The sequence below is a fragment of the Scyliorhinus torazame genome, chromosome 3 (genome assembly GCF_047496885.1).
Source record: "Scyliorhinus torazame isolate Kashiwa2021f chromosome 3, sScyTor2.1, whole genome shotgun sequence".
NCBI classification, from domain to species: domain Eukaryota; kingdom Metazoa; phylum Chordata; class Chondrichthyes; order Carcharhiniformes; family Scyliorhinidae; genus Scyliorhinus; species Scyliorhinus torazame.
In genome coordinates, this window is record NC_092709.1 from 328,202,860 (window position 1) to 328,230,460 (window position 27,601).

At 51.2% G+C, this 27,601-nt stretch overlaps 2 protein-coding genes across 2 annotated transcripts in view; both read left to right on the forward strand.

The window, feature by feature from the left end:
* The first annotated feature begins 959 nt into the window (after nt 1–959).
* Nucleotides 960–6,436, forward strand: LOC140409285 (fatty acid-binding protein, liver-like). Its single transcript, XM_072497657.1, has 4 exons — nt 960–1,116; nt 2,302–2,474; nt 4,451–4,543; nt 6,276–6,436. The coding sequence occupies exons 1-4, from the start codon at nt 1,050–1,052 to the stop codon at nt 6,327–6,329; spliced, it is 387 nt and encodes a 128-aa protein (XP_072353758.1). The 5' UTR covers nt 960–1,049; the 3' UTR covers nt 6,330–6,436.
* A 15,556-nt stretch (nt 6,437–21,992) lies between these two features.
* The window catches only part of LOC140409634 (fatty acid-binding protein, liver-like), a 17,257-nt gene continuing 11,648 nt past the window's right edge, over nt 21,993–27,601 (forward strand). The window contains exons 1-3 of the mRNA XM_072497968.1: nt 21,993–22,059; nt 23,367–23,539; nt 23,756–23,848. Of these exons, the coding sequence (XP_072354069.1) occupies nt 21,993–22,059; nt 23,367–23,539; nt 23,756–23,848 (333 nt within the window). The remainder of the gene's footprint in view (nt 22,060–23,366; nt 23,540–23,755; nt 23,849–27,601) is intronic.

Genomic DNA, 27,601 nt, shown 5'->3' on the forward strand with positions numbered 1-27,601 from the left:
GCCATCACTTCATTCGGCATACAGCCTGAATACCATAAAACCGGAAAACATTCTTTCTCTCGAGGCAAGAGCAGGTTGAACAGTGACCCGAGGGTAGTTATGAAAGGGCTTCGGGGACAGCACGGTGGCACAGTGGTTAGCATTGCTGCCTACGGCGCTGAGGACCCGGGTTCGAATCCCGGCCCTGGGTCACTGTCTGTGTGGAGTTTGCACATTCTCCCCGTGTTTGCGTGGGTTTCACCCCCACAACACAAAGATGTGCAGGCTAGGTGGATTGGCTATGCTAAATTTCCCCTTAATTGGAAAAAATAATTGGGTAAAAAAATTTTTTTTTAAATGAAAGGGGCTTCGGTATTGTAGACGGAGCGAAGATGTTTCAATTTATGAGGGAATCCAAACTAAGGGTCAAAAATATAATATAATCCTTTGTTCATACATGCACTATTCTTCACTCAGAGAGTGGTGAGAATGGAGAACTCGCAACAGCAGTGAGTCTTTGAGGTGAATAGAATAGATGCTTTTAAGCTGAAGATAGATAAGCAGATGAGGGGAAAGTACAAATGATGATGTTAGATCACGAGAGGTAGGAGGAGGCTTCCGTTAAATACAAAAAGACAACATGAACCAGCTGGAAAGAATAACTTGTTTCGGTGGTTTGGCTTCAACATAATTCGGTGTGAGCCATCTCCCTTCAATGATCCAGCGCCAATGCTCAAGCAGCAGAGCAGAATAACACTTGTGCAACTTCGGGGCCATAACCTTTTGAGGGAGTATAGCCAACCGTCCAAGCTGCACCTTATTGGCAGCTCGAACAGAGCATGAGTCAGCACATCCAAGTGAGCAGATTGGGAAAAGGGGCTTGAGGGTGTTAATGGCTACACTGCTTCTTGCCACATCAGAGCTGAGTCACTCTCATACGTTGTGTACGTGAGTTAATGATTCAACATCACACCTTCAGCTTTTCAATGTAAAGAAATCCCTGCAAAGCAAGGTAGCAGTCTCATAGACTTTCTCATCCTGCTGTGTTGCGCAGAGAGGACTCTCTGACAATGGCTTTCAATGGACACTATAAGCTGCAGAGGCAGAGGAATTTTGCATCTTTTATGAAAGCTATTGGTAAGTGTACAGTGACAATTTAAAGTGGGTTTGTGTTTGAGATCATGGCATGAAATTCTAAAATATTTGACATCAGTTGAGGTCACGTCTGTTTAATGGGCAAAGTGACCTCAAAACCAATGATACTTTGCAAGAAAGCATAAGCTGCACTGTTTAAAGTAACAAAACTGCAAAGGATGAGGATTGGCTATTCCAACGTACACCAAAATACATTGGGTAATGTTGGTCTCCCTGTGTAGCGAGAGGGTGAGGTTGATTTTGACTATGTGATATGGCAACTGTGAATCATCAGTTCGCTTTGCCTCTTGCTGAATTTGGTGTCAACACCAGGAGGGATGGTAGGTGACTGGCGCTGTAGCACCTGTAATAGGGTTTCACACAAAAGCCAAGACCGACCCCAGTCGCTCCATATCTGACAAATCACAAAACCTGTTGTGTGCATGAATCGGTTCCTCGGTTTGGGGACTCTGGGGTGGGTTTCCTCGTACATCACTGAATGACTAAACTGAATGGGGTACAGTTTACTTTAAATGAGCAACTCAAACAGTGAACTGAAATGATTAATTTCATTTCAGTCTGTTTTCATAGCTCCTAGTGCAATGCTTTCAAAAAACATTGTTTAAACAGAACAACTAACAGTCACCGTATTGTTTCAGTGGCACAGTTAAACTTCTCGAGCCTGTACTGTGCCTCCATTTTCGATTCCTTTTGCACAAATAGTGTGATATCAAAGTTTGGTGAACCGATTAGGCAGCTTCCAAAGCGAAGGAAGGTGGACGCTAAAAAAAAGACAGTGCCAATTTAAAAGATCAAACCTGAGGTACATAATTGAACCTGGAAGAAGAAGATCATTAGATCAGAATATTCTGTCGTTGTGGAGGATCTCCCTCATCCAGGTTTATTTTGTGATCTGCTGGATCAGCACCTCTGGAGTGGCAAGATTGAATCAGGTCAAAGTGTCACCTTCATTTTTGGCAGCAGTCCCAAGATGTGCAGGTTAGCTGGGGTTACGGGGATGGGGCGGGGGATTGGGCCTAGTTAGGGTGCTTTTCCAGAGGGTCGGTGCAGACTTGCTGGGCCAAATGGCCTCCTTCTGCACTGTAGGGGTTCTCTGGATTTTATGGCACTGTGAAAGCTCTGGCTATTCAGGCATGTCAATTCCTGTTGCTTTTATCCAACTTCCAGGAATCTCCGATGATTTGATTGAAAGCGGGAAGTACAAAGAGGGTACGTCTGAAATTGTCGAAACTGGAGACCACTTTAAGATCACTGTCACAGCGGGCAGTGAAGTGCTCATTAATGAGTTTGTAATTGGACAGGAGACAGAAGTAGATTCTCCCACAAGAGACAAAATTAAGGTAACACTTCCCTCCATTAGATACAAAGGACAAACATTAAGGCAATGCTTCATGGTGCTAGATGCATGGGGCTGTGCCGTTCTTTGGCTTAATTTCATGTGTATTCTTAATTAAAGACTCAAACTGGAATGATGAAATCTTAAAGTTATACAGAGAAGGCACTTTAGTCTATTGCAATTTGCCTGCTCTCTGCAAGTGCAATTTAAATAGTCCCACTGACTTGGGAGGAGGCAGTGGCATTGTGATATTGTCACTGGATTGGTAATCCTGCATACCCAGGGTAATCCTTTAGGGGATTTGGGTTCAACAATCTCCCCCTTAATGCCAGCAAAACTAAAGAGCTGGTCATTGACTTCAGGAAGCAAAGTGTTGGACACACCACTGTCTGCATCAATGGGGCCGAGGTAGAGATGGTTGATAGCTTCAAATTCCTAGGTCATCACCAACAAACTGTCCTGGTCCACTCATGTCGACGCTACGACCAAGAAAACACAACAGCACCTATACTTTCTCAGGAAACTTGGTATGTCCACATTGACTCTTACCAGCTTTTACAGATGCACCATTGAAAGCATCCTATGTGGCTGCGTCACAGCCTGGTATGGCAACTGCTCAGCCCAAGACCGCAAAAACCTTCAGAGAGTCGTGAACACAGGCCAGTCCATCACACGAACCTGCCTCCCATCCACTGACTCTGTCTACACCTCCCACTTCCTTGGGAAAGTGGGCAGCATAATCAAATACCTCTCCCACCCACCTTACTCACTCTTCCAACTTCTTCCATCTGGCAGGAGATACAAAAGTCTGAGAACACACACAAACGGATTCAAAAACATTCGGCGCGATTCTCTGCTCCCGCGCGGGTTTGGAGAATCGGCAGGCGCGCCATTTTTCCCCGCGACGCCAGTCCGACGCCCTCCCGCGATGCACCCAAGCGGCGGGAATGGCCCCGTCGAGTTCTGCGCGGCGCTGGCCGGAAAATCGCCCGGCACACCCAAAATGGCGATTCTCCGCTACACCCGCTGTTCTCCGGCCCGAATGGGCCGAGCGGCCTGCCCAAAATGATGGCTTCCCGCCGGCACCATCCACTCCTGGTCGCTGCCAGTGGGAACAGCGCGGGAACGCTGGGGGGGCGGCCTGTGGGGGGGGCGAGGGGGGTTCTTTCACTGGGGTTGCACATCGATCGGCGGGCCGGCCTCGCTGAAGGAGGACCTCCTTTCCTCCGCGCCCCACAAGATCCATCCGACATATTCTTGCGGGGCGGCCTCGGGAAGGATGGCGACCACGCATGCGTGGGTGACGGATGACGCGGCACCGCTTTTATGCGGCGCCAGTGCCCGGCGCGCGCTGACGACGCTGCTTTAGCGACACGCCCCCCGAGTTTCTTGCGGCCCCAATCCTAGCCCATTTTCGGCCCTGAATCGGTCGAGATCGGGTCCATTTTGCGCCGTCGTGAACCTCGACTGCGTTCACGACGGTGTAGGCACTTAGTCGCGGGAGCGGAGAATCGCGCCCATCTTCTTCCCGCTGTTACCAGACTCCTAAATGACCCTCTTATTGACTGATCTGATCTCTTCACACATCTTCTCTACTGAGTAGTACTGCACTCCTGTATGCTTCACCCAATGCCTGTGTCTATGTATTAATATTGTGGATTTTATTTTTGACTTTTGTATTTTCTTTTCATGTACGGAATGATCTGTCTGGACTGTAAGCAGACCAATACTTTTCACTGCACCTTGGTACACGTGACAAAAAACAAATCCAATCCAACCTGCCATCCTAACCTGGTCTGGCCTACCTGTGACTTCAGTCCCAAAGCAACATGTTTGATTCTTAACTGCCTCTCAGTTTAAAGGGCAAATGCAGGCCTTGCTAACAATGCCCGCACCCATGAAATAATTTTAAAATGTTAAATGAATATCAGGACTCATTTGAAAACTTAGTTTTTAATGTCTCATTTCTTAATTATCTAGATTATCATTAACCGTGAAGGAAAAAACAAACTTGTTGCCAAGATACAAAACATTACCTCAGTTATAGAGATCACTGGAGACCATCTAGTTAATGTAAGTTATGGCAAATTCTCTTTTGGGGTTTCTTGTATTTTGTGCTGTGGGTTTGATCCTCTGAGCCAGTCACGAGCAGCTGTAGGCAGTGGCCATGTTTCCCTGGGTGAGTGTGACGTTGATGTACGTATGATGATGGGGTAACAGGATTTTAAATGGCATTCAACTTCATGTGTCCTTCAGATTCCACAGATTGGGAAGGAGAGAAAAAATGCCCAGACTCTTGCCTGCTGTCCTACAATCCTTCCTTCTCAAGCATGACTGTGGAGAATATCAGGGTTGAATAAAAAAAAATTCACCATGACCAAGTAGCTTGCTGGCCCTCATTGTCAAGGATACCACTTCAATGAGGACCAGAGGTTGCCCAAAGTCAATGGAATGATACGCCACCCTTCAGAACAGGAAAAGAACAAAAATCTTCATATATCCAATTAGCATGTAAAAATCTCGAGGAAATAGGAGGGAATCAGACCATGTTGGTGATAGAGTGCATGGAATGCACTGCCTGTGGAATTGTTGAGTCGGAAACATTAGGGACCTTCAAGCGGCTATTGGATAGGTACATGGATTATGGTAGAATGATGGGGTGTAGATTAATTTGTTCTTAATCTAGGACAAAGGTTCAGCACAACATCGTGGGCCGAAGGGCCTGTTTTGTGCTGTATTTTTCTATGTTCTATGGGTGCAGCCTCAGTTCCCATGACTTGCACAGAATCAATTTGTTCACAGTAAAATCTCACAAACACCAATTCAATAAATGTCCTGTTACTCCGTTTTTTATGATGTTGGCCGAGGAAGTAATAGTTTTATTGAAATAATACTTTGTTATCTTTAACGTTCACCAGAAACACATTGAACTCAATATCGTGCCAAATATCTACCCTTCAACCAACATCACAAAAGCAGATTATCTGAATGCTATCACATTGCGGTTTGTGTGGTCTTCCTGTGTCCAAATTGGCTGCTGAGTTTCCTGCAATGACTGTGGGCAAGGTTTTCCAGCCTCGCCCACTGTCGGGATCATCCAGTCCCATCAAAGGTTAATGGGCTTTTGGCTGGACCCCCGCATCCCCCACGGCGGGTATTAGATTATCATAGAATTTACAGAGCAGAAGGAGGCCATTCAGCCCATCGAGTCTGCACCGGCTCTTGGAAAGAGCACCCTACCCAAGGTCAACACCGCCACCCTATCCCCATAACCCAGTAACCCCACCCAACACTAAGGGCAATTTTGGACACTAAGGACAATTTATCATGGCCAATCCACCTAACCCGCACATCTTTGGACTGTGGGAGGAAACCGGAGCACCCGGAGGAAACCCACGCACACACGGGGAGGATGTGCAGACTCCGCACAGACAGTGACCCAAGCCAGAATCGAACCTGGGACCCTGGAGCTGTGAAGCAATTGTGCTATCCACAAGGCTACCGTGCTGCCCATTGCCACGTATTGCCACGACGGAGCCAGAAAATCCCAGCCTATACTTCAAGAAAATATTTTGTTGGCCGTAATGCATGTCAGGATCCTGAGGTCGTGTGAGGTGGCAAATGAATGAAAACCTTACTTTCTTTCTGTGGCATTAAAGTGTCAGTTTAGAGAGGATCTTGAACTCAGGAATGTTTGACTCGTAGGGAAATGTGCTGTCAACCAAACAAAGCTGGGATCAATCTCAATGTTGCCCAGTGTTCCTGGATAAAATTAAATGATTTAAGTTCTATTTTCCCATTTCAGACCACGGCAATTGGAGACATCACCTACAAGAGAATCAGCAAAAGAGTCGGTTGAAACCATGGAAGAACACTTTATGTAGCTAATTGTATGTTATCGGATTTATTTTAAATTAATTGTATGTTATCGTATAATATTAAAATAAATCCGATGCTACTCTGCAATGATTTGTCTGAATTGTATTTACCTCTTCAGTGACAAGCATTATAAATCAACTAACCACATTTCACTTCAGAGATCAGTATTAATCACTTTGAATCAATGGAATGCCCTAAGGAGGTAAAGATCCCTGATTATAATGAACAGTGTAGCAGTTTATAAAATCCGCAATGTCAGTTTAGGTCCCCAATGGGATCCATATGTATGACTTTGGATACCTTCTCATTGTATTATTTAGTAACCCACTTGTCTGCGTGGGTTTCCTCCGGGTGCACAGGTTTCCTCCCACAAGTCTGGAAAGACGTGCTTGTTAGGTGAATTGGACATTCTGAATTCTCCCTCTGTGTACCCGAATAGGCGGCAGAGTGTGGCGACGAGGGACTTTTCACATTAACTTTATTGCAGTGTTAATGTAAGCCTACTTGTGACAGTGGTAAAGATTATTATTTTTATTGCCGTGCCCTAAATATCTACGGGAAATGCCAAGACTTGATGGGCACCTACCAGTTAACCCAAGGACACGTTGCTCAGTTTTGCTTTCAAGGTCCACAATAATCAATATGTCTCTGCATCTCTTTAGGGCAATTGGAATAATCCACAATAGTCACCAGCTCAGAGGCTCCTGAAAAATTAAGTTTCCAGAATTTAGAGATAGCTGGACCATAGAATTTACAGTGCAGAAGGAGGCCATTCGGTCCATCGATTCTGCACCGGCCCTTGGAAAGAATACCCGACTTAAGCCCACACCTTCACCCTATCCTCGTAACCCAGTAACCCCACCTAACCTTTTTAGACACTAAGGTCAATTTAGCATGGCCAATCCACCTAACCTGCACATCTTTGGACTGTGGGAGGAAACCGGTGCACCTGGGGAAACCCACAGAGACACGAGGAGAACATGCAGACTCCGCACAGACAGTGACCCAAGCCGGGAAGCGAACCTGGTACCCTGGAGCTGTGAAGCAACAGTGCTAACCACTGTGCTACCATGCCGCCAGGCCTTGCATCCTCTGATTTGGGTCTCCTCATGAATGCTGAGATGTCTTCTTGTATCAGGTTGCCTGACAACTTCTGATAATATCAAATTTTTGTTTGCAGCTTCAAAAGATAGGAACAGTTATGCAGATACTCACATCTATGTTAACAATCACCTTCTGGCATCTGGACCCAGTTGATTTTTGTCAAAGAATGGTGACACAATGGGCACACCTTCAGAGTGATGTCTGGAAGCCTACATTCCTTGACACCCGTCTGATGGAAATCCAAAAATGAAAAGGACTGTAGGCGTATCTTAATTTTTGCCATCATGGCTGAGGAACACCGGTGTACAAAAGGGCTACCAGCTACGGAGAATAAAACACTCACTACATAAGCCACCCAGTTTTCAGAGAGAAGAACTTGCATTTATACTGCACTTTTCATGACTTCCAAAATGGATACAGCTAATGAGAACAGCCACAACTTGACAGTCCCTTTTCTATAGCAAAACATCCCAAAATGCTTCACAGGAACATTATCAAACAAAACAGTCATGGAGCCATTTCGGGAGATAGAATATAGAACATACAGTGCAAAAGGAGGTCATTCGGCCCATCGAGTTTCACCGACCCACTTAAGCCCTCACTTCCACCCTATCCCCATAACGCAATAACCCCTCCTAACCTTTTTGGTCACTAAGGGCAATTTAGGATGGCCAATCGACCTAACATGCACGTCTTTGGACTGTGGGAGAAAACCAGAGCACCCGAAGGAAACCCACGCACACACGGGGAGAACATGCAGACTCCGCACAGACAGTGACCCAGCGGGGAATCGAACCTGGGACCCTGGTGCTGTGAAGCCACAGTGCTAGCCACTTGTGCTACCGTGCTACCACGGTTAACAGATCTGCTCTATGTTAGCAGATTTACATTTGTATCACCTACCATGACTTGACAATGTTCCAAAGTAGTTGACAGTCAATGAAATACTTTTTGAAGTGCCGCCACTGTTGCAATATGGGGAAGAAAGAAAATATTAGGACAGCTGAGCATCATGTTGGTTGAGGAGTTCGGTTTGAAGCAATATCTTAAAGGAGGGGAGCCAGGAGGAGAGAGACAGAGAGGTTCGGGAGGGAATTCCAGGGTCGAAAACAGCTGAAGGCACAGCCACCAGTTGGGGAATGATGGAAATCTGGGATGCGCCAGAGGCAAGGATTGGAGGAGTGGAGAAATCTCAGAGGGTTGGAGGTGGTTAAGAAGATAAGGAAAAGAGGGAGTTTGCTAATAAGGGCGAGAGCTTTAAAATTGAGGCACTGCTGGGCCAGGAGGCAATGTCAGTTAGTGAGCACAGAGATGATAGGTGAATTGCACTCAACACAAATCAGGTCAGAGGAGTTCCCGATTGGTCGAAGAGTAACATTGGAAAAAATATGGGAGACCAACCAGGTATGCATTGGAATAACCAAGTCCAGGGGTAAAAAACACATGGATGCAAATTTCAGCGGCAGAAAAGCTAGGACAGGGCAGAATGTAATGGAGGAGAGGGAGATATAAGCAATCTTATTCACGGTGAATCAACTGGGTTGCCGGACTGCAAAATCTTGGTTCAACCTCTGGCAGTGTTCAGGGTAGGGAATGGAGATCGTGGCAGAGATGAAAAACTTGCTTTTTTCAACATTTAATTCGAGCACATTTTTACCCATCCAATGCTGAATGTACTACTTTCGAAGTGTAGTTACTTTTAAAATGTAGGATCGATGGCAGCTAAATTGCAGAAGCCACTCTCGATTCAAAAGTTAAATTGTATAGAGAAGACATTAGATTGGCAGCTTGTATTCCTACTTTGCTCATTTTAATGTGGTTTGCAAATAAATACAATCATTACTCCAGGAAAAATTACACATGATGATTTAAGCAGCATAGCAAGTACATTCAAAAACAAATAGTGAAACAAGACGCGAGATGCTCCGGGCCCCCTGCCTCGTGTTTCTCGGCAGCCCGCTGTTCACTGGCGGCAGGATTCTCTGCTTCCACCGCTTTCAATGGAAATTCCTATTGAAGCCACCCCGTGCCACCGGAAAACCTGTGTAGCCATCTGGGATGGCCACTTACAAAGTAAACCTGGATACTTGCAAAGACCCAAGGGAAATATGGCCAATACAGGATTCAGGCAAACCCAGTGCCTAAAGTATATTTGCTAACAGAGAACCAGACAGTATCAAAACCCTTAGCCGATTTGCATTCTAATGGCCCATTTCCCCAGGACAAAGGACTGGTACTCAGGTATCAGATACAATTCCAGACACATTGGCACCACTCCCTTCACCCAGGAAGCCCAAACAGCCAAGGTCAATGACCGCTCAGAACACGCCCAGCCATCAAGGCACCCGCCCCTTTATTGGCTCAAATCGAAGGCAGTAATCGAAGCCTGGGTCCAAAGCTAAGGACTGCCCAAAAGAGCGCGAAACCCCAAAGGATAAAGCGAGATACTGCCGTGTGTTCGATCTCTTTTGGCCCTGGCACACCGGCACTCTTCAGCCCGGCCTATACCTGAAGCCAACTGCAGCACCACGACCAGCAGCAAGTTCAAGATCAACGATCGCTACCAGACGGATGAGCCCAGCAGAACCGAAGTTACTTCTCCAGACCCAGCCACTACAGATCCGAACAAAGGCCTTGTTCCTCTGCCAAAGCCGGGTGCCTGAAGTTAAGTACAGGTTGTTGTAGTGTTAGGTGTAGTTTAGCTTGTAGTGTTTTTATGTTGCATGTGTGAGTTAATCTTCTGTGTAAATAAACCATTATTGAACCTGAACTAACTGACTGGTTGTTGGGTCTTTGATAAATATCCGATTGAACCTTGTGGTGGTATCATTTGATACATGGCGACTCTGAAAGCAATATTACTCAATATTAAGAAGGGCCACATTATTGGTGCCTCCGGTGCAGAATTGGCAACAGTTATTAGTAACGCAGGTGGGATAGTATTCCGCTCATTAAAATTGGCAACGCCTGCGATTGGGAGTACCCTGCCCACGGGACCAGGGAATCCCACTGCCAGCGAACGGCTGGGGAATGCCTGCCAAGATCAGATGTTTTCCCCCATCTTCTTCCATCCTTCATGTTGCTTTCTCATGATAAAGGGGCTGAAATTAAGATTGACTAGGACCTTCTAACCCGACTCATTGTTATCAAAACCTTCGAACCGCAGTTCCTTACATGGCTCGATCTCACCCTTTTACACCCTTTTAAAACCAATGAATGGATCATTACTTTCTACTGATTGGGTGGTATTATCCAGCCATTCCCGCCAGCGGGATCTTCAATCTCGCTGACGGTGGTGTCCCCTCCACAGGCTTCCTGGCAGTAAAGGATGCAAACAACAAGAGGCCTTGTTGACAGTGGCGGGGCTGAAGACCCCTCCACCGGCCAATGGTTAGGCTGCTTCCGCGCCTGCAAACAAACGGCAAGGGGTGCATGGGGGAGGGGAAATCTCTTCAAACACACTGCTCTGTGATCTTTGACCCTTCCCTTTGTTTCTCATGACAAATTATTACCTGTGTCTGCGTTTTTCTTAATTCTCTTCCCCAGCCTGAGGAAAATTAGTCCAATTATATTCAAAATATTGAGCCCAATTAGAGAGGGTAATAATCCAATTGTATGGATAACTAATCCAAATGATGTAAGGTGAAACCTCACTGTGGCACTTGCGGTCAGTTTAAGAAACCCTGGAAATCGAAATGTTGGTGGAAAGGGATGTCAAATTGGGGTAAAAATGCAACAGGCTCAGAATCCAGTTCCTAACTGGTTTAGAGGCTCCAGCGCCCAGACTAATGTGGTTGACCCTTAACTGATGTAAATGGCCTAGCCAGCTACACAGCTGTCTTAAAGTTTCTGTCGCGTGACAAGTGCAATAAAGGGCAGGCTTGCCAGAAATTTACATGTGCCAAGAATGTAATTTTTGAGGAGGAGGAGGCCAAGGATAATTAAAACAAATATATAAATTTAGAGTACCCAATTCTTTTTTTCCAATTAAGGGGCAATTTAGCGTGGCCAATCCACCTAGCCTGCACATCTTTTTGGGTTGTTGCGGTGAGACCCACGCAGATATGGGCAGAATGTGCAAAAACTCCACAAGGACAGTGACCCGGGGCAGGGATTGAACCCAGGTCTTCGGCGGCATGAGGCAGTAGTGCTAACCACTGTGGCACCGTGTTGCCCTGAGGAAGAGGATGATGAGGCGGCGCCGGACCAGCAGGGGCTGGAGGATGAGGCCAGGGGGAACCTGCAGGACAGACGGAAGCAGTGAGAGTCTGGCAATAATCACCCGATTCACTTAGGATGTGGCCTGGTCCGTCATCCCCCACTCCCATTTCCCACCCTCCTAGAGTATGTGTCACATCACTTCTGGGTGCTGGGATTGTGTCAGCCCGATCAGCGGGTCACTGTCGACTCCTACCTGTCTGCTGAGTGTTCGTTCACACCCATCACTTGCATGCGGTGTGCCCGTGCCGGGAGCCTGTCTGGAGAGATGGGCCGAGGGTTCGGAGGTCAGCTCACATTGCGGAAGAAAGTGACAGAGACATCATAATGGTTGTGCACAAGGGTGTTTAATATGTAATACAATTCCCGATGGTGCCACCCTGGCAGTGGTACCTGGGTGCCAGCCTGGCATTGCCAAGGTTCCCAGGTGGCACTGCCAGCTAGTAGAGGCACTACCAGGCTGACATTGCTAAGCTGGCATTTTTTCTGCGATGGGTATCTGTCCCTGGGTGCCCTGCATGGGTACAAGGGATACAGGGGGCCTGAGGAGCCCCTTACAGCTGAGTTATGGCTTTGGGGGTGTTCAGGGGTCGCGTCAGGGGATCAAAAGATTGAGATGCCATTTCAAAAGGGCGCCCCAATCTCCTTCTGCACTGAGGAGTTCCAGCGGGCAGGGCTCCTCTGTGCAGAAAACGGGACTAAGTGCGGCCTCATTGGGGAGTTCGCCGCACCCCCCCCCCCCACCCAAAGCCCCAGATCTATAGAGTGGGGTTTCTCGGCAGTCCGAGCGCAGGGAAACACCCGGCTAAACGTACTTGTTATGGGGAGATTTCAGCCATGTAGAGGGACAGGTAGTATTGGGGAAGCGGAGAGCCTGCAGGAGGACTCGGACAGGCTAGGAGAAAGGGCAAAGAAGTGGTTGATGTTTACAATGTGGGTAATTGAGAGGCTGTGCACTTTGGAAGGAAGAATAGACATATAAACTGTTTTCTAAATGGGGAAAGGCTTTGGAAATCTGGGGCGAAATTCTCCGTTATTGGCGGAAAGTCCGCCGATCGGCGCAAAAAACGGCGCAAATCCGACTTGCGTCACGTCGGAAAAATGGGTCGAAAGTCTCCGGTCCGAAATGGGCTAGCAGCGACATAACGGGATCCGCGCTTGCGCAGTGGTTCACGCCGTGCAGCATCATACGCGCCGCACGGCGTGACGGCTCATAAGGCCGCGCTGCTCCCCCCCACCCGACCGGAACACCCGACCGCAACACCCGACTGGGTGGCTGGCCGCCGCTCAGGTTCGAGTCACGGGATGTGGAGGCTCTCCTGGACGCGGTGGAGCAGAGGAGGGACGCCCTGTATCCCGGGCACGGCCGCAGAGTTGCCCCACGCCACAGCCGGCGTCTGTGGAGGGAAGTGGCAGAGGCCGTCACCGCTGCGGCCCTGACACCACGGACAGGCACCCAGTGCCACAAGAAGGTGAACGACATCGTCAGAGCAGGCAGGGTGAGCCTCCCCATATCCCCCCTCCCCCATATCCCCCCCGCCCCCATATCCCCCCTCCCCATATCCCCCATATCCCCCCTCCCCCATATCCCCCATATCCCCCCTCCCCCATATCCCCCATATCCCCCCTCCCCCATATACCCCCATATCCCCCCCTCCCCCAGATCCCCCATATCCCCCCTCCCCATATCCCCCATATCGCCCCTCCCCCATATCCCCCCCTCCCCCATATCCCCCATATCCCCAAGTGAATCTAGCCCTAACCTTAACCTCTGCAATGCACGCGCAACCGATGGCATGCATTCATTTACCTGCCTAACAGTGTTGCCTTTTACCCCTGCCACCCCACCCCCCCCCACAGGATAAGCATGCACACAACAATAGGGAGCATGTGAGGACTGGAGGAGGCCCCGCTGATGAGAGGCCACTGACCGAACACGAGGAAAGGGCCCTGGAACTGGCTGGCGGACCTGAGGACCGGGAGGTTGCTGATGCAGAGGTCGGGGGCGCAGTAGCAAGTGAGCCACCGACAGCCCGTCCCCATATCCCCCCTCCCCTATATCCCCCTCCCCCATATCACCTGATCACTGCCTGATGTCTAACCATGCATGCTTCATTGTGTATTGCAGGACCAAACGTCCAGGCACCCATCCCCGCAGATGCAGACCGCCCGCAGGATGCCCCTCGGAGACCACGGGAGACGGAGAGACCCGCACCCTCCAGCATGCGACGCCCGCAGGATGCCCCTCGGAGGCCACGGGACACGGAGAGACCCGGACCCTCCAGCATGCGACGCCCGCAGGATGCCCCTCGGAGGCCACGGGACACGGAGAGACCCACACCCTCCAGCATGCGACGCCCGCAGGATGCCCCTCGCACACCACGGGAGATGGAGAGACCCGCACCCTCCAGCATGCAACGCCCGCAGGATGCCCCTCGCACACCACGGGAGACGGAGAGACCCGCACCCTCCAGCATGCGACGCCCGCAGGATGCCCCTCGCACACCACGGGAGACGGAGAGACCTGGAGCAACAGGGAGACGACACCCCCGTCACGTGCGGGAGCGACCACCCAGCGACGAGGGGGGCAGCCATAGGCCCCCGTCACATCCGAGCCAGGACACCACTACCCAGGACACCACTACCCAGGACACCACTACCCAGGACACCACTACCCAGGACATCACTACCCAGGACACCACTACCCGGGACACCACTACCCGGGACACCACTACCCGGGACAGCACTGCCCAGGACACCCCTACCCGGGACAACACTACCCAGGAAGACGAAATACCGGACAGTGACTCAGAGTGGATGGGTGGAGACGAACCCCCACCCCAAAGTGCCATGGACTCAGAGTGGGACGAAGAGCACGACACAACGCCACTGCTGTCACCAACACCCTCCACCATCGCAGAAACACTCACCTCGGTTGGGCACTTTAGTGATGAGGCGTCTGGTACACTCACTGGTGCTCACAACACAGCCGTCCCGGTACAGCAGGTGGAGGTAGGAGCAGCAGAGGGGCCGGGCGGTCGGAGGGCAGCCCAGCCCAAGCGAACATCTGCCGCCCAGATGGATCCCGGGTTCCTGGAGTTACCACACCCACACATAGATCCGATGCAACCACCGACCCGGAGACGAGCGAAGAGGGTGACGGGCGGCTTGCGGCGGCTGCAGTCGCAGGTGGAGGAGTCCACCCGCGTCCAGGAGCTGGGAGTGGTGCCGGTCATGCGTGCCACCCAAGCTGACACCGCACGGGTGGCGTCCGCGGTGGAGGCAATGGGTGCGACGGTGTCAGGCATGGGGAACGGTTTGCGAGGCCTGGGGCTTTCCGTGCAGGCGGCGTCTGTGGCCCAGGAAATGGCTGCCCGCTCACAGGAGGCCATGAGCCAGTGCCAGCGCCAGATGGCAGAGGCGCTCAACCCCATATCCCAGTCTCTGCAGGCCAAGGCCCAGTCTCAGCAGGCCATTGCCCAGTCTCTGCAGGCCATCGCTGAGGGCATCGGCGCCAGTGGCCATGTGCGAGCCGGCGTCGCACTGTCACAGACAGGGTTTGCCAACCCCCTGGGCTCCATGGCTGCAAACCTGCAGACCCCTGTCGATACCAGCACGGGCCTCCAGGACTGGCAGCGCCAGATGTCGGGGGGGCGTCGGATGGCCAGTCCGTTCGCATCCCCCACCCATGTAGAGGCCTGGGGGCCATCGGGCACCCCGAGGGAGGAGGAGGTGGTGTGGTCCGTCCCGGCTCCCCCTGTAGGGGAGGTCCCAGTACACCGCGACACCTCGGACTCCCCCCCTTCCGTCCCAGGTGCATCGGGTGGGCAACGGGCAGGACAGGCTGGCAGCTCACCATCCCAGTCGCCCGGGCCGCAGCCTGGCCCATCCACGCCAGGACTCCCCAGGAAACGGCCGCCAAAGGGATCCAGTGTCAGAGGGCAGGAATCACAGGAGTCCACCTCCAGTTCTGCTGTACCGTCTGGGGAACCATGTAGACGTAGTCAAAGGGCCCGTAAGGCCAAACAATTAGACACTGAGTAAGTTGGCACGGGTGCAGGGCACAGATGAGTTTTAGGGGCTAGGGCACGTGCATGAACTCCTTTGGTTATTAAAGTCAATGTTACACCTACAGAAGCTGCCTTTGTGCTCTGTCCAAAGCGTGCGGGGGTGTCATGTACGTTGAGCGCAAGTGTGTGTGTGAGGGGTGGTCTTACCTCAGCCCCAAGTGAGTCTGCCCCCTTCCCCCTGGGCCGTCTTCAACATCCCCCCGGGCAGAGGACGGAACCGTGCGCTGCAGTGTCACAGCCGTACGCAGGGATGGTCCGGGTGGATGGTGGTACTGTGGCCATGGGTCAGACATAGTCCAACGATGTAGAGCCAGGAGCTCACCGTAGGGCGGGTTGTCATCATCCTTCATGGCCTGCAATAGACACGCGTCCACCCGCAACTGTGTGAGCCCGGCCCGTTGTGCCGCAGGTGGATCGGCAATGGGGGGGGTGGTGTGCATGCGGGTGGGGTGGGTGGGGTTGGAGAGGGGGGTGAGGGTGCTGGGTGGGTGGATGGGTGGGGGGTGTGGGTGGTCGGCTGTTGCCATGGTGTGCGGTCTGTGGCCATACTACCCGATTCCCACGCCCATCTAGTCAGTGAAGCGGGCGGCTATCAGTCTGTCCCGTGCCCGCTGGGCCAGCCGGTAACGGTGGACAGCCACCCGCCTGTGTCTACCCCATCTGCCCTGACCATTACCCCCATCCCCCTCATCTGGGGAGGACTGCGCCTCTTCCTGCTGCTCCTCCAGTCCGCCCTCCTCTGCCTGCGGCACATCGCCCCTCTGCTGGGCTATGTCGTGCAGGACGCAGCACACCACAATGATGCGGCCGACCCTATCTGACCGATACTGGAGGGCGCCCCCAGAGAGGTCCAGGAACCTGAAACGCATCTTCAGCACACCAAAGCACCTCTCTAACACTCCCCTTGTCGCTACATGGGCATCATTGTAGCGGTTCTCCGCCTCATTGCGTGGCCTCCGTATAGGCGTCATCAGTCACGATCGCAATGGGTAGCCCCTGTCGCCCAGCAACCAGCCCCTCAGCCGGGAATGGCGTCCCTCGTACATGCCGGGGATCGATGACCGCGATAACACGTATGAGTCGTGTACACTGCCTGGGTAACGGGCGCAGACATGCAGGATCATCATGCGGTGGTTGCAGACCACCTGTATGTTCATCGAATAGGTCCCCTTCCTATTGGTGAACACGGCCCTGTTATCTGCAGGTGGCCGCACGGCGACGTGCATCCCATCGATCGCGCCCTGGACCATGGGGAACCCGGCCACGGCAGAGAAGCCCACGGCCCGGGCATCTTGGCTGGCCCGGTCCATGGGGAAGCGGATGTAGCGGTGCGCCATGGCATATAGGGCATCTGTCACTGCCCGGATGCACCGATGCACCAATGTCTGCGATATGCTGGACAGGTCCCCACTCGGTGCCTGGAATGACCCCGTTGCATAAAAGTTCAGGGCCACCGTAATGACGGACACGGGGAGAGGATGTCCCCCGCCAGTGCCACACGGTGACAGGTGTGCCAGCAGGTGGCAGACGTGTGCCACGGTTTCCCGCCTCATCCGGAGTCTCCTCCTGCATTCCCGGTCCGTGAGGTCCTGGTATGAATGCCGGGGCCGGTACACACCGGGCGCCCTTGGGTGCCTCCGTTGCCGTGGGGCCGCGACGTCCTCCTCCCCCTCCTCGTTCTGTCGGTCAGGTGTCCCTCCAGCCTGGGCGGCTGCCGCCTGTCCCTCTGCGGCAGCCTGCGCCGCCTCTCTGGCACGCTCCTCCTCTTCCTCCTCCTCCTCCTCATCCAGGGCAACATAGACATGAGCGGCTGCCGCCACGGCGGCCAACATCGCTGGATGATCGGAAAACATGACGGCCTGGTGGGGGGGAGGGGAACAACGACATGTCATCATTGCCCATATCCCCTCCTCCCCCCAGCGAGGTGGCATGGACCGCATGTGTCCAACTGTTGGAGGCTGGCACCTGGCCAGGTGGACCAACTCACTTGCCCTCGCATCCCCCTCCCCGGCACGGACCCCACCCCAACCTCCACCCCGGCACGGACCCCCCCCCAACCTCCACCCCGGCACGGACCCCCCATCCCCCTCCCCGGCACGGACCCCCCCCAACCTCCACCCCGGCACGGACCCCCATCCCCCTCCCCGGCACGGAACCCCCCCCCCACCTCCACCCCGGCACGAACCCCCCACCCCCCTCCCCGGCACGGACCCCCCCCCAACCTCCACCCCGGCACGGACCCCCCCCCAACCTCCACCCCGGCACGGACCCCCACCCCCCTCCCCGGCACGGACCCCCCCCCCCAACCTCCACCCCGGCACGGACCCCCCATCCCCCTCCCCGGCACGGACCCCCACCCCCAACCTCCACCCCGGCACGGACCCCCCCCCAACCTCCACCCTGGCACAGACCCCCCATCCCCCTCCCCGGCACAGACCCCCCCCAACCTCCACCCCGGCACGGACCCCCTCCCGTCACTCCCCCGGAGCCCAGCCTACTTTAACGACCCCCCCCCCCCCCCCCGCCGCACACACACACACACAACCCGAGACACACCTCTCCTCACGCATTCAGACTGCAGCCACGCCATCGCCTGCCCAGAGCCAACCCCCCAGGCTGTCACTCACCTCCACGCTGGTCGGCGTGACCCTGGAGCACAGGGTCACGCCGATGAAAAGGAGGTTTAATTTACGTCGACGTGAACGGTCATCACGTCGACGGGACTTCGGCCCATCCGGAAGGGAGAATATCGGCAGGCCGAAAATCGGCTGCCTTGCGCAGACCCGTGACATTCTCCGACGGCAGCGGCGACATTAACGCCCCGCCGACTGTTCTCCCTTCGGAAACTTCGGCAACCGGCGGGGGCGGGATTCACGGCGGCCAACGGCCATTCTCCGACCCTCTGGGGGGTCGGAGAATGACGCCCCTGAAGTGCAAATGGACATAGGAGTCCTAATTCAGGATTCTCTAAGGTTAACATGCAAGTTCAGTTGGCAGTTCGGAAGGGAAATGCAATGTTGCATTCATTTTGAGAGAGCTAGAATAGAAGAGCAGGGATCTATTGTTTAGGTGTATCAGGCTCTGGTCAGACCCCATTTGTGAGCAGTTTTGTACGCCATATCTAAGGAAGGATGTGCTTGCCTTGGAGGGGGTCCAAAGGACGTTTACAAAAATGATCCTGGGAATGAAGGGCTTGTCATATGAGGAGCGGTTGAGGACTCATCTATATTCAATGGAATTTAGAAGGATGAGGGGGGAATCTAATTGAAAATTACAGAATACCGAGAGGCCTAGATAGAGTGGACGTTACGACTAGGACCCGAGGCCTCAGACTGAAGGGACGATCTTTTAAAACTGAGATGAGGAGGACTTTCTTCAGCCAGAGGGTGGTGAATCTGGGGAACTCTTTGCCGCAGAAGGCTGTGGAGGCCAAGCCACTGAGTGTCTTTAAGACAGACACAGATAGGTTCTTGATTAATAAGGGGATCAGGGGTTACAGAGAGAAGGCAGTAGAATGGGAATGAGAAACATCAGCCATGATTGAATGGTGGAACTGACTCGATGGGCCGAATGGCCTAATTCTGCTCCTGTATCTTATGGCCTTCTACTTCATTCTGAATTCCTCTTCCAGGTTATCTTTGATGGCCCAATGTTTGGTTGAACAGTAAGGAGGATGTGTTGGTAGATTTTCTTTTGAATTTCATTTTTAAAAACTGTATATAAGTCCACAATACAAAATATTGCCCTAAATATCAAAATTATCATAGGTATTCATTTTTAAGTTAAAAAGGTCCTGTAATCTTTATTCGTGTCAATGCTTCCCTTGGAGTTCTTTCTACTTGTTCTGGTGGCATTATCATTCACCACTCTTGTGAGCAGGCATGAAGCCGAGTTCTGCAGAATCTTCACCAATTGTTTTCTTAATTGAAGTTTAATCAGAGTTGATTGTTATGATTTAAACATTGGCATCCTTCTCTGAATGCCTCTGGAAATAGCCTGATTTCAATTAACAAGCTCTTATTTTCTCCTAAATCACACCAGGCTGAAGTTCCTATAAATTGTCTCTTTTGCTTGCTGTTCAAGAGTCTCTTTAGCTTTTTTTTTATTTCTAAGGTAGCCTTTTGCTTAACTAGTGGTCTCCTTTTCTGCACCCATTGATGAAGAGGTTTTTATAAAGTCCTGCTCTTCCATAGTGGATTGTAGTTTGTTGGGTTAGGGCTAATTTAATCTGAGCAACAAGTTAATATTTATTTTTGTGGAAAGTCACTTAATCTAACATTGCTACAACTTTACATTCCTAGATGGTTTGAGAACAGGGGAATAATAAGGGAGCCAAAAGTTAGTCCGGAAACTTGTACCTTAAATTTGTAAAGGATTTTTTTTTTTTTTTTGGAGCAAACTTTTTTTTTCTTTTGAGTGTGTAATTATGAAGTCTAGTTTTTTTCTGCCAGTGACTATCTTGTGTATTGGTATTCAGCCTTTGGTTTAATGATGGCACTTTTAAAAATAAGGCTTTGGTCTTTTTTGTGGTGTAAATTATTGGTTCAATATGGCTAGTCCAGTATTTCCTGGGTTGCTTTGAGTTGAGTGAATTGTCAGACCACTTTGATCAGAATGTTGCATTTTATTGAATCATAATATTGTTTGACAAGATAATGGTCTAATTTGATCCGAAATGGAATGAAATGAAAATTGCTTATTGTCACAAGTAGGCTTCAAATGCAGTTACTGTGAAAAGCCCCTAGTCGCCACATTTCGGCACCTGTTTGGGTTTGGGGGGGGTGCTGGTACGGGAATTGAACCGTGCTGCTGGCCTGCCTTGGTCTGCTTTAAAAGCCAGCTCTTTAGCCCTGTGCTAAACCAGCCCTAATGTCACTTGTATAATTAAATGGTTCCTTGCTACTTATTTTTGTCTTGTGGTAAATAATAAGCTGGAAATTTAATTGTCTTTGGGATCCTTATGACCAGGTCAGCTTTTATTGCCTTTTCCTCATTGCTCTTTTTTTGACTAGATGTGTTGGTATTTAAGGCACTTGTTGGATTGACCAACATTGGTAACTAAAAGGCAACCGGTTTGTTTTTATACGAAACCTGTTTTGGGCCCTAAATACATTTTTGTGAGCTGCTGTTTGATATGTTACTGGTGTTCCATAGTTTGCAGTGTAGGAATATGGTATAGAAGATGAACTCTAGAGGTGGGAATTGGAGCTGACTTGAACTCTCCTTTGGTGGAGTGGATGTCATTTACTTGGTTCCTTGACCCTGTGTGCAGCCACCCAAAGATGGGTTCCAACACTCGTTTTGATCAAATCTTGATTTCACATCGGAGAGCTTAATGGAGCTAATTTGACTTTTAACATTGATACCACATTAATAATGCATTTTGGTAAAATGGGAAGTTTTGAGCAGATAAGGGCAGAAGTAGATGCTTGTACAAGAAGTAGATGCTTGTACAAAAGGAAATGGCATTTTATAATAATTACACTGGCAGGTGAAGCTAAAAGGGAATGTAAAGTATAAACAGTTGGTGTACTGCTAGGTAACTTGTTGAAACCCACTAGTACAGAATGTGACCACCTTCAGGAACCAAAGTTGGATCTTGGTCTTACCAGTGGCTAGTTTTACAGCAAGGATATCCAGGCACTTAAGCATTTAAATGAGCACGAAACTCCAGAAGCATGAAGCCCAATGCTGGAAAATGGGATGGGAGTAGATGGGTGCTTGATGGCCAGCGCAGATATAAAGGGCCCCTTTGTGTGGCATAAGACTCTTATGGCATTCTTATGGTTGTTGAGCAAGCACAAGAACCCTGGGGAGTAATTAATGCAATTTGCAGTTTCCTAGAAGTGGGTAGATGCACAGACCCCACAAAGAATTGGACTGATTTTTACTGAAGGGGGTGGGTTTTGTTTTTGTTTTTTTTTATAATAAATTTAGTGCACGCAATTCATTTTTTTCCAATTAAGGGGCAATTTAGTGTGGGCAATTTAGTGTGGCCAATCTACCTAGCCTGCACATTTTTGGGTTGTGGGGGTGAAACCCACACAAACACGGGGAGACTGTGCAAACTCCAGGGTTTTGTTCTTGATACATGATGATGAGTTGATATTGAACAAATGTGCACGGAATAGACTATTGAGTACTTTGCCAAATAGAACTTGATATTGATTACTGTCTCCGGTAAAGGATCCATATAATCTATTCCTATCCCCCCCCCCCCCCCCCCCCCCCTCAAATTCTTAACCATTAGAATGGACTTCAGTGGACAGTATGAACTCCAGAGTCAAGAAAATGTGGAACTATTCATGGAAGCTCTGGGTAAGCTGAAGATCAATTGTAGAATGTCAAAATATTGATGGACGAGCTTAACCTTTTTACTGCTGTCCCAGGAGACTGGATTGAGATACAGAACATTGAAAGCACAGGGGTGTGGGGAGGCTTGGTTTGTGCTGGTCTTGGTTATCTGCCTGGTATCTTTGATGGATTTTGATATACGATGTCCGTTCATTCCGTTCAGTCCGAATGAACGGACATCGCGCAACAATCACCAGGCAGGAATGTTCCCTTCCAGTCGGGGAACACTTCAGCAGTCAAGGGCATTCAGCCTCTGATCTCCGGGTAAGCGTTCTCCAAGGTGGCCTTCAGGACGCGCGACAACGCAGAATCGCCGAGCACCGAGCAGAAACTTATAGCCAAGTTCCACACATATGAGCGCGGCCTCAACCTGGACCTGGGATTCATGTCGCATTACATTCATCCCCCACCATCTGGCCTGCGAAATCCTACCAACTGTCCTGGCTTGGTACAATTCACACCTCTTTAACCTGGGGTTACCCCATCTCTGGATCTGTAAAGATTTAATCACCTGCTAATGGTCGCATTCCAAGCATTGTTTGGCATCTTTGAATTTGTCTATATATATGTTTCTGGAACATACCTCTTCATTCACCTGAGGAAGGAGCAGCGCTCCGAAAGCTAGTGACATCGAAACAAACCTGTTGGACTTTAACCTGGTGTTGTAAGACTTCGTACTGTGCTCACCCCAGTCCAACGCTGGCATCTCCACATCATATTAGACCACCTCTATCCTCTTCATGGTTTCTAAAAATTGAGTATTTGAGACCTAATAATAGGTTGAACACTCCAGGAACTGAAGTAGGCCATTGTGCCTTTGGCCTGTTACACCATGATCTAATTGAATGGTTAATTTTAACTTTGTACACTTAGTTCAATCTCTGTTCAAATTTTAAATTGGTATCCAGATTTCCCATGTCCTTTGTGTAAAGTAGTTCTTGGCATTTCCCCCAAATAGACAAGTTTATTTTTCCCATTCCTGGGCTTTTTGTGCTCGTTTATAATTTCAATGAGATTACCTTTGATCTTTCAAGTTCAAGCCTAGCCTATGACATTTGGCCTCAATTGACTTGACCTGTATAACATTGATTAGTTCCCTCCCCTGCTTTTGCACTTTAATGCTTCCCATTAAAATTAGTCTTCCATGGACAAAAACTTGCCCTATTACTTTTAAATGCACCTAAATTCAACAGAAGTAAATTATTGTAATTTGACATCAAAGTCCATAAATCTGTATTTGCTACATATGTGGTCCATCTTGTGCTTTACAGGTGTCCCAGATGACATGATTGAAAAAATCAAAGGCCTCAAGAGGGTTACTAAAGTTGTTCAAAATGGAGAAGATTTCATAGTTGCCATCCAAACTGGTGAAGAACTGTTTATCAATAACTTTACACTTGGACAAGAGACACATATGCAAACTCCTGCAGGAGAGAAGATAAAGGTAACGGAGTCTTGGAGATAACAAGCCTTTTTGATTGGATCAGAAAATGACTATATCCACTCCATTTCCAGTATAAGTTTCATGCACATGCACATCCAAATCTTTCTTCAGAATTCAATATATTGGACTCTGACTGTGATTTTAACTTTTCCATGTTATAGGCCATAAGAATTCAATTTATCTGACTGACTGTGATTTAACTTCTCCATGTTGTAGGCCACGATGAACCTTGAAGGAGGAAATAAACTAGTAGTTAAAGCAAGAGACTTTACTTCCATTGCGGAATTTGATGGAGATCAGCTGACTAATGTAGGTTTTTCATTGATATTCCTGGCAGTTTCTATTGGCAAATTTGATATGCATTAAGTTAACTGTAAATTGGGGAATGGATAACTTGTAAGTACATAAGGAAACTACAACTGAAAAATGTGGTTTAGTGAAGATAAATATTACATGTTTTTATTTTTGGTGGGGGGGGGGGGAAGAGATCCACAACTATGTATCACAAATGAAATGCTGAATATGGACAGCTGCATGCACCTTTTTAACCCATTCTTTTTTAAATGGGGAGGGGGGTGGTTATTTTTCTAACTGGGTAATGGCATGGTCACTTGCCCTTGAGCAGTTGGTGAGCTACCTTGAATGTTGGGTAAAGTTTCCCAAATCCAGATGCTGTTTTACGGAGTACTTGCAGGTGCCCATGTCCTTGAGGTCATGGGTTTGGGATGTTCTGCAGTTTCCTCCCATGAAAGATCTTGGGCGTGATTCTCCGATCGCGGGACAGTGTCCGCGCTGTCGTGAACGGGCGTGGGCACTAGCGATTCAGGCCCCCACAGGGCACTGGAGCAGTTCATGCCTCTCCAGCCTCAGTTCCTGGCGCGCACTGGGGCCAGCGCCAACCTGCGCATGTGCGGTGGCTTTACGGAACCTGCTGCTCCCGACGCAACAAGGCGCAGGGGTTCTGGGGCTGGACGCGCAACAAGTAGGCCCCGGGGGGGAAGGAGGAGGAGAAGAAGAGGAGGCCGGCACGCAGATCAGTGGGCCCCGATAGCAGGCCAGACCCATCAGGTACTCTTTCTCTCCCTCCCTCCCCCCCCCCCCCCCCCCCCCCCCCCCCCCCCCCCCCCCCCCCACAGGCTGTCCCCTGACCCTTCACGCAGAGTTCCCGCCAGCAGCGACCAGGTGTGATGAGCTGGCGTGACTCTGCTTTTTTCCGCTCGGCCCATACGGGCCGGAGAATCAGCGGCCTGGCCTCCTACAGCAGCCCGTGACCGGCGCTGTGCCAAGTGTGCCGGTGCCAATGGTGCCGATTCCCCGCACCTCGAGAAACCGTGCCACGGTGATGCGGTTGTGCCGATTCTCTGGCCCGGCGCAGGGCTGAGAGAATCGTTCCCCTTATGACTGACTTTTAACAGGAGGAATTGGGTGGCTCCTATATGGGATTAAACTAAACTTTAGTGGGATAAATAGTCACACTCCCAAATAGCACACTGTACCATGTGGGAACTCTAGGCTGCTGCTGCTGGACAGACCTTCGAAAGGAGAGAGTGCAGTTGAGTGGGTGACTGGAGAGACGGTGCTGGAGGGAGGGTTTTTGGATCCCTGGGGAGTTTTGGAAAGGTAGGAAACTTCAAAATACACCAATAGGAGTGAAGATTAAATTGCTAGGTGGTAGTAAGACGGATGGCGTGGAAGGGGAATTCTGGGTGAGCAGCAAGCTGAAGACACCGATGACAGAAGTTCACAGGTAATGGAGAGCCAAGGGCAAAGGCTAGATGACCAAGGAATTGTTGGGTTATGTGTACTTAATGCAAGAGAGTTTAGCACAAGGTGGAGAAGCTGTGGGCATTAAAAGGAGGAACGGTAGCTCAATGCCTGTTTAATTTTTTTCAAACCTGGGTGAAGGGAGGTTAAAAGTGGCCATATTATAGCTGTGTGGAGAGGAGCACGAGCCCCCTGGGTTGTACTGAGGAACAAAAGCAATGGTTCACTCTAGAATTGGTATATATCATTGCAACATGTGGAGGGGGGGGGGCAACAAGGGATACTTCTGGATTTGTTAGGAAATGAAAAACCAGTGGAAGGTGGTCCTGTCCTAAATTCCAAACTCCAAACTTCAGCTAAGTTTAGAAATGTGTGGTCAATTGCTGTCAGAATAGTGGGAGATATTTGAAAGAAAGGGGGTGGAATTCCCCCCCCCCCCCCCCCCCCCCAACCACGCCGGTGGGAGAATCGCCCCAGGGGCCACGCGAGTCCTGCCACACCGCACCGACTCCCGCACTCGATTCTACCCCCCCCCCCCCGCCAAACCGACGCAACGAGAATCTGGGGCGCAATTCTCCCATCGGGAGACTAAGTCCCGACGCCGGAGTGAAAAACCGGAGTGTTTCACTCCGCCGTCAGAGGCCATTCCCAGCCCCCTATTCTCCCGCCCCCTGGGGCTAGGAACGACGTTGCGTCATTTACGCTTGGCGCTGCATAAATGACACGGGTGGCGCCGCGTAAATGACGTCACCCACGCATGCGCAGTTTGCCGTCCTTCCCGCGGCCGCCCTGCAACAAGATGTCGGATGGATCTTGCGAGGCGGTGGAGGAAAGGAGATCCTCCTTCAGAGAGGCCGGCCCGACCGCGTGCCAGACCCCTTTTTGAAGCCCCCCCCTCCCCCACTGTGCAGGACCCTCCTCTTCCCCCCCCCCCCCCACGTTCCTGCGCTATTCACGCCGGCAGCAACCAGGTGTGGACGGTTGTGGACGGCGCCGGCGGGAATCTGTCGGGTTGGGCATGCCGCTTGACCCATCTGGGCCGGAGAATCGCCGCTTGCCCGTTACGAGCAGCGATTTCTCCCAGCGGCCAGCCGTGATTCTCGCCACGCCGGTTTGGGGGGTGGGTGAATCACGTGCGGGTGCCAGGGCGGCGTGGCGGGACTCATGCGGCGCTTCTCCCACCCGGCGTGGGGGGGGAGAATTCTGCCCCACGTCTGGCCGCTGGGAGAATCGCCGCTCGCTGTTTGTAACAGGCAAGCGGCGATTTTCCTCCGTCCACACCTGGTCGCTGCCGGCGGAAACAGCGTGGTAATGTTGGGGGGCATGGCCTGTGGGTGGGGGGGGGGGCGGGGGAAGGGGGTTCCTGCACTGGAGGGGGCCTCACTCAAAAGGGGTCTGGCCTGCGATCGGTGCCCACCGATCGGCGGGGCGGTGGAGGAAAGGAGGTCCTCCTTCAGACTGCCACGCTGCCCCGGCACCCGCACGCAATTCCCCCCCACCCCCCCCCTCCAAAAACTAGCTTGGCGAGAATCACTGCTGGCCGCTGCGAGAATCGCCACTCACTGTTTTATAGCGGCGGGTTCCTGCCGGCGCCATCCACACATGGGCGTCATTCTCCGCCGGCGGGAGTCTCCGTTCTGCCGGCGCTCGGGGGTTTCCCGACGGCGTGGGGGTGCCCCACAATGGGAAACCCCATTGACCGGCCGGTGTTACGGAGACTCCCGCCGGCCGGTCGGGCGCAGAAATGTGGCGGGGCGGGTAGGAGAATTTCGCCCCTGGTCGCTACCGGCGAGAACAGCGCGGGAATGCTGGAGGAATGGCCTGGGGGGGGTTCCTGCACTGGAGTGGGCCTCAAAGGGGTTTGGCCTGTGATCGGTGCCCACCGATTGGCGGGCAGCCTCTCTGAAGGAGGGACCTCCTTTCCTCCGCCACCCTGCAAGATCCATCTGACATTGTCTTGCGGGGTGACCTCTGGGAGGATGGCAACCGCGCATGTGCGGGTGACGCCATTTATGCGGCGCTTCCCTGTCTTTTACACAGCGCCAAGGTCCGGCATGTGTAAATGATGCGATGCCGCTCCTAGCCCCCGGGGGAGGGAGAATAGGGGGCTGGGAGCGGTCCGACGCCCGAGTGAACACTCCGATTTTCACTCCAGCGTCGGGACTTATGTTCCCCAATGGGAGAATTGTGCCCAGGGAGTTCAGAACCAATCTTTCTTACCTTAAATGTAGGAACCACCCTTCCTCAGATGTCTGCTTCATAACTGCATGGTGCCTAACAGGCATGTAGAGAAGAGCA

Coding starts and splice junctions, on each gene's coding strand:
- LOC140409285 (XM_072497657.1), top strand. CDS start 1,050: ATGGCTTTCAATGGACACTATAAGCTGCAGAGGCAGAGGAATTTTGCA. Junction 2,475..4,450: donor CCACAAGAGACAAAATTAAG/GTAACACTTCCC, acceptor TTAATTATCTAG/ATTATCATTAACCGTGAAGG. Junction 4,544..6,275: donor CTGGAGACCATCTAGTTAAT/GTAAGTTATGGC, acceptor TTCCCATTTCAG/ACCACGGCAATTGGAGACAT.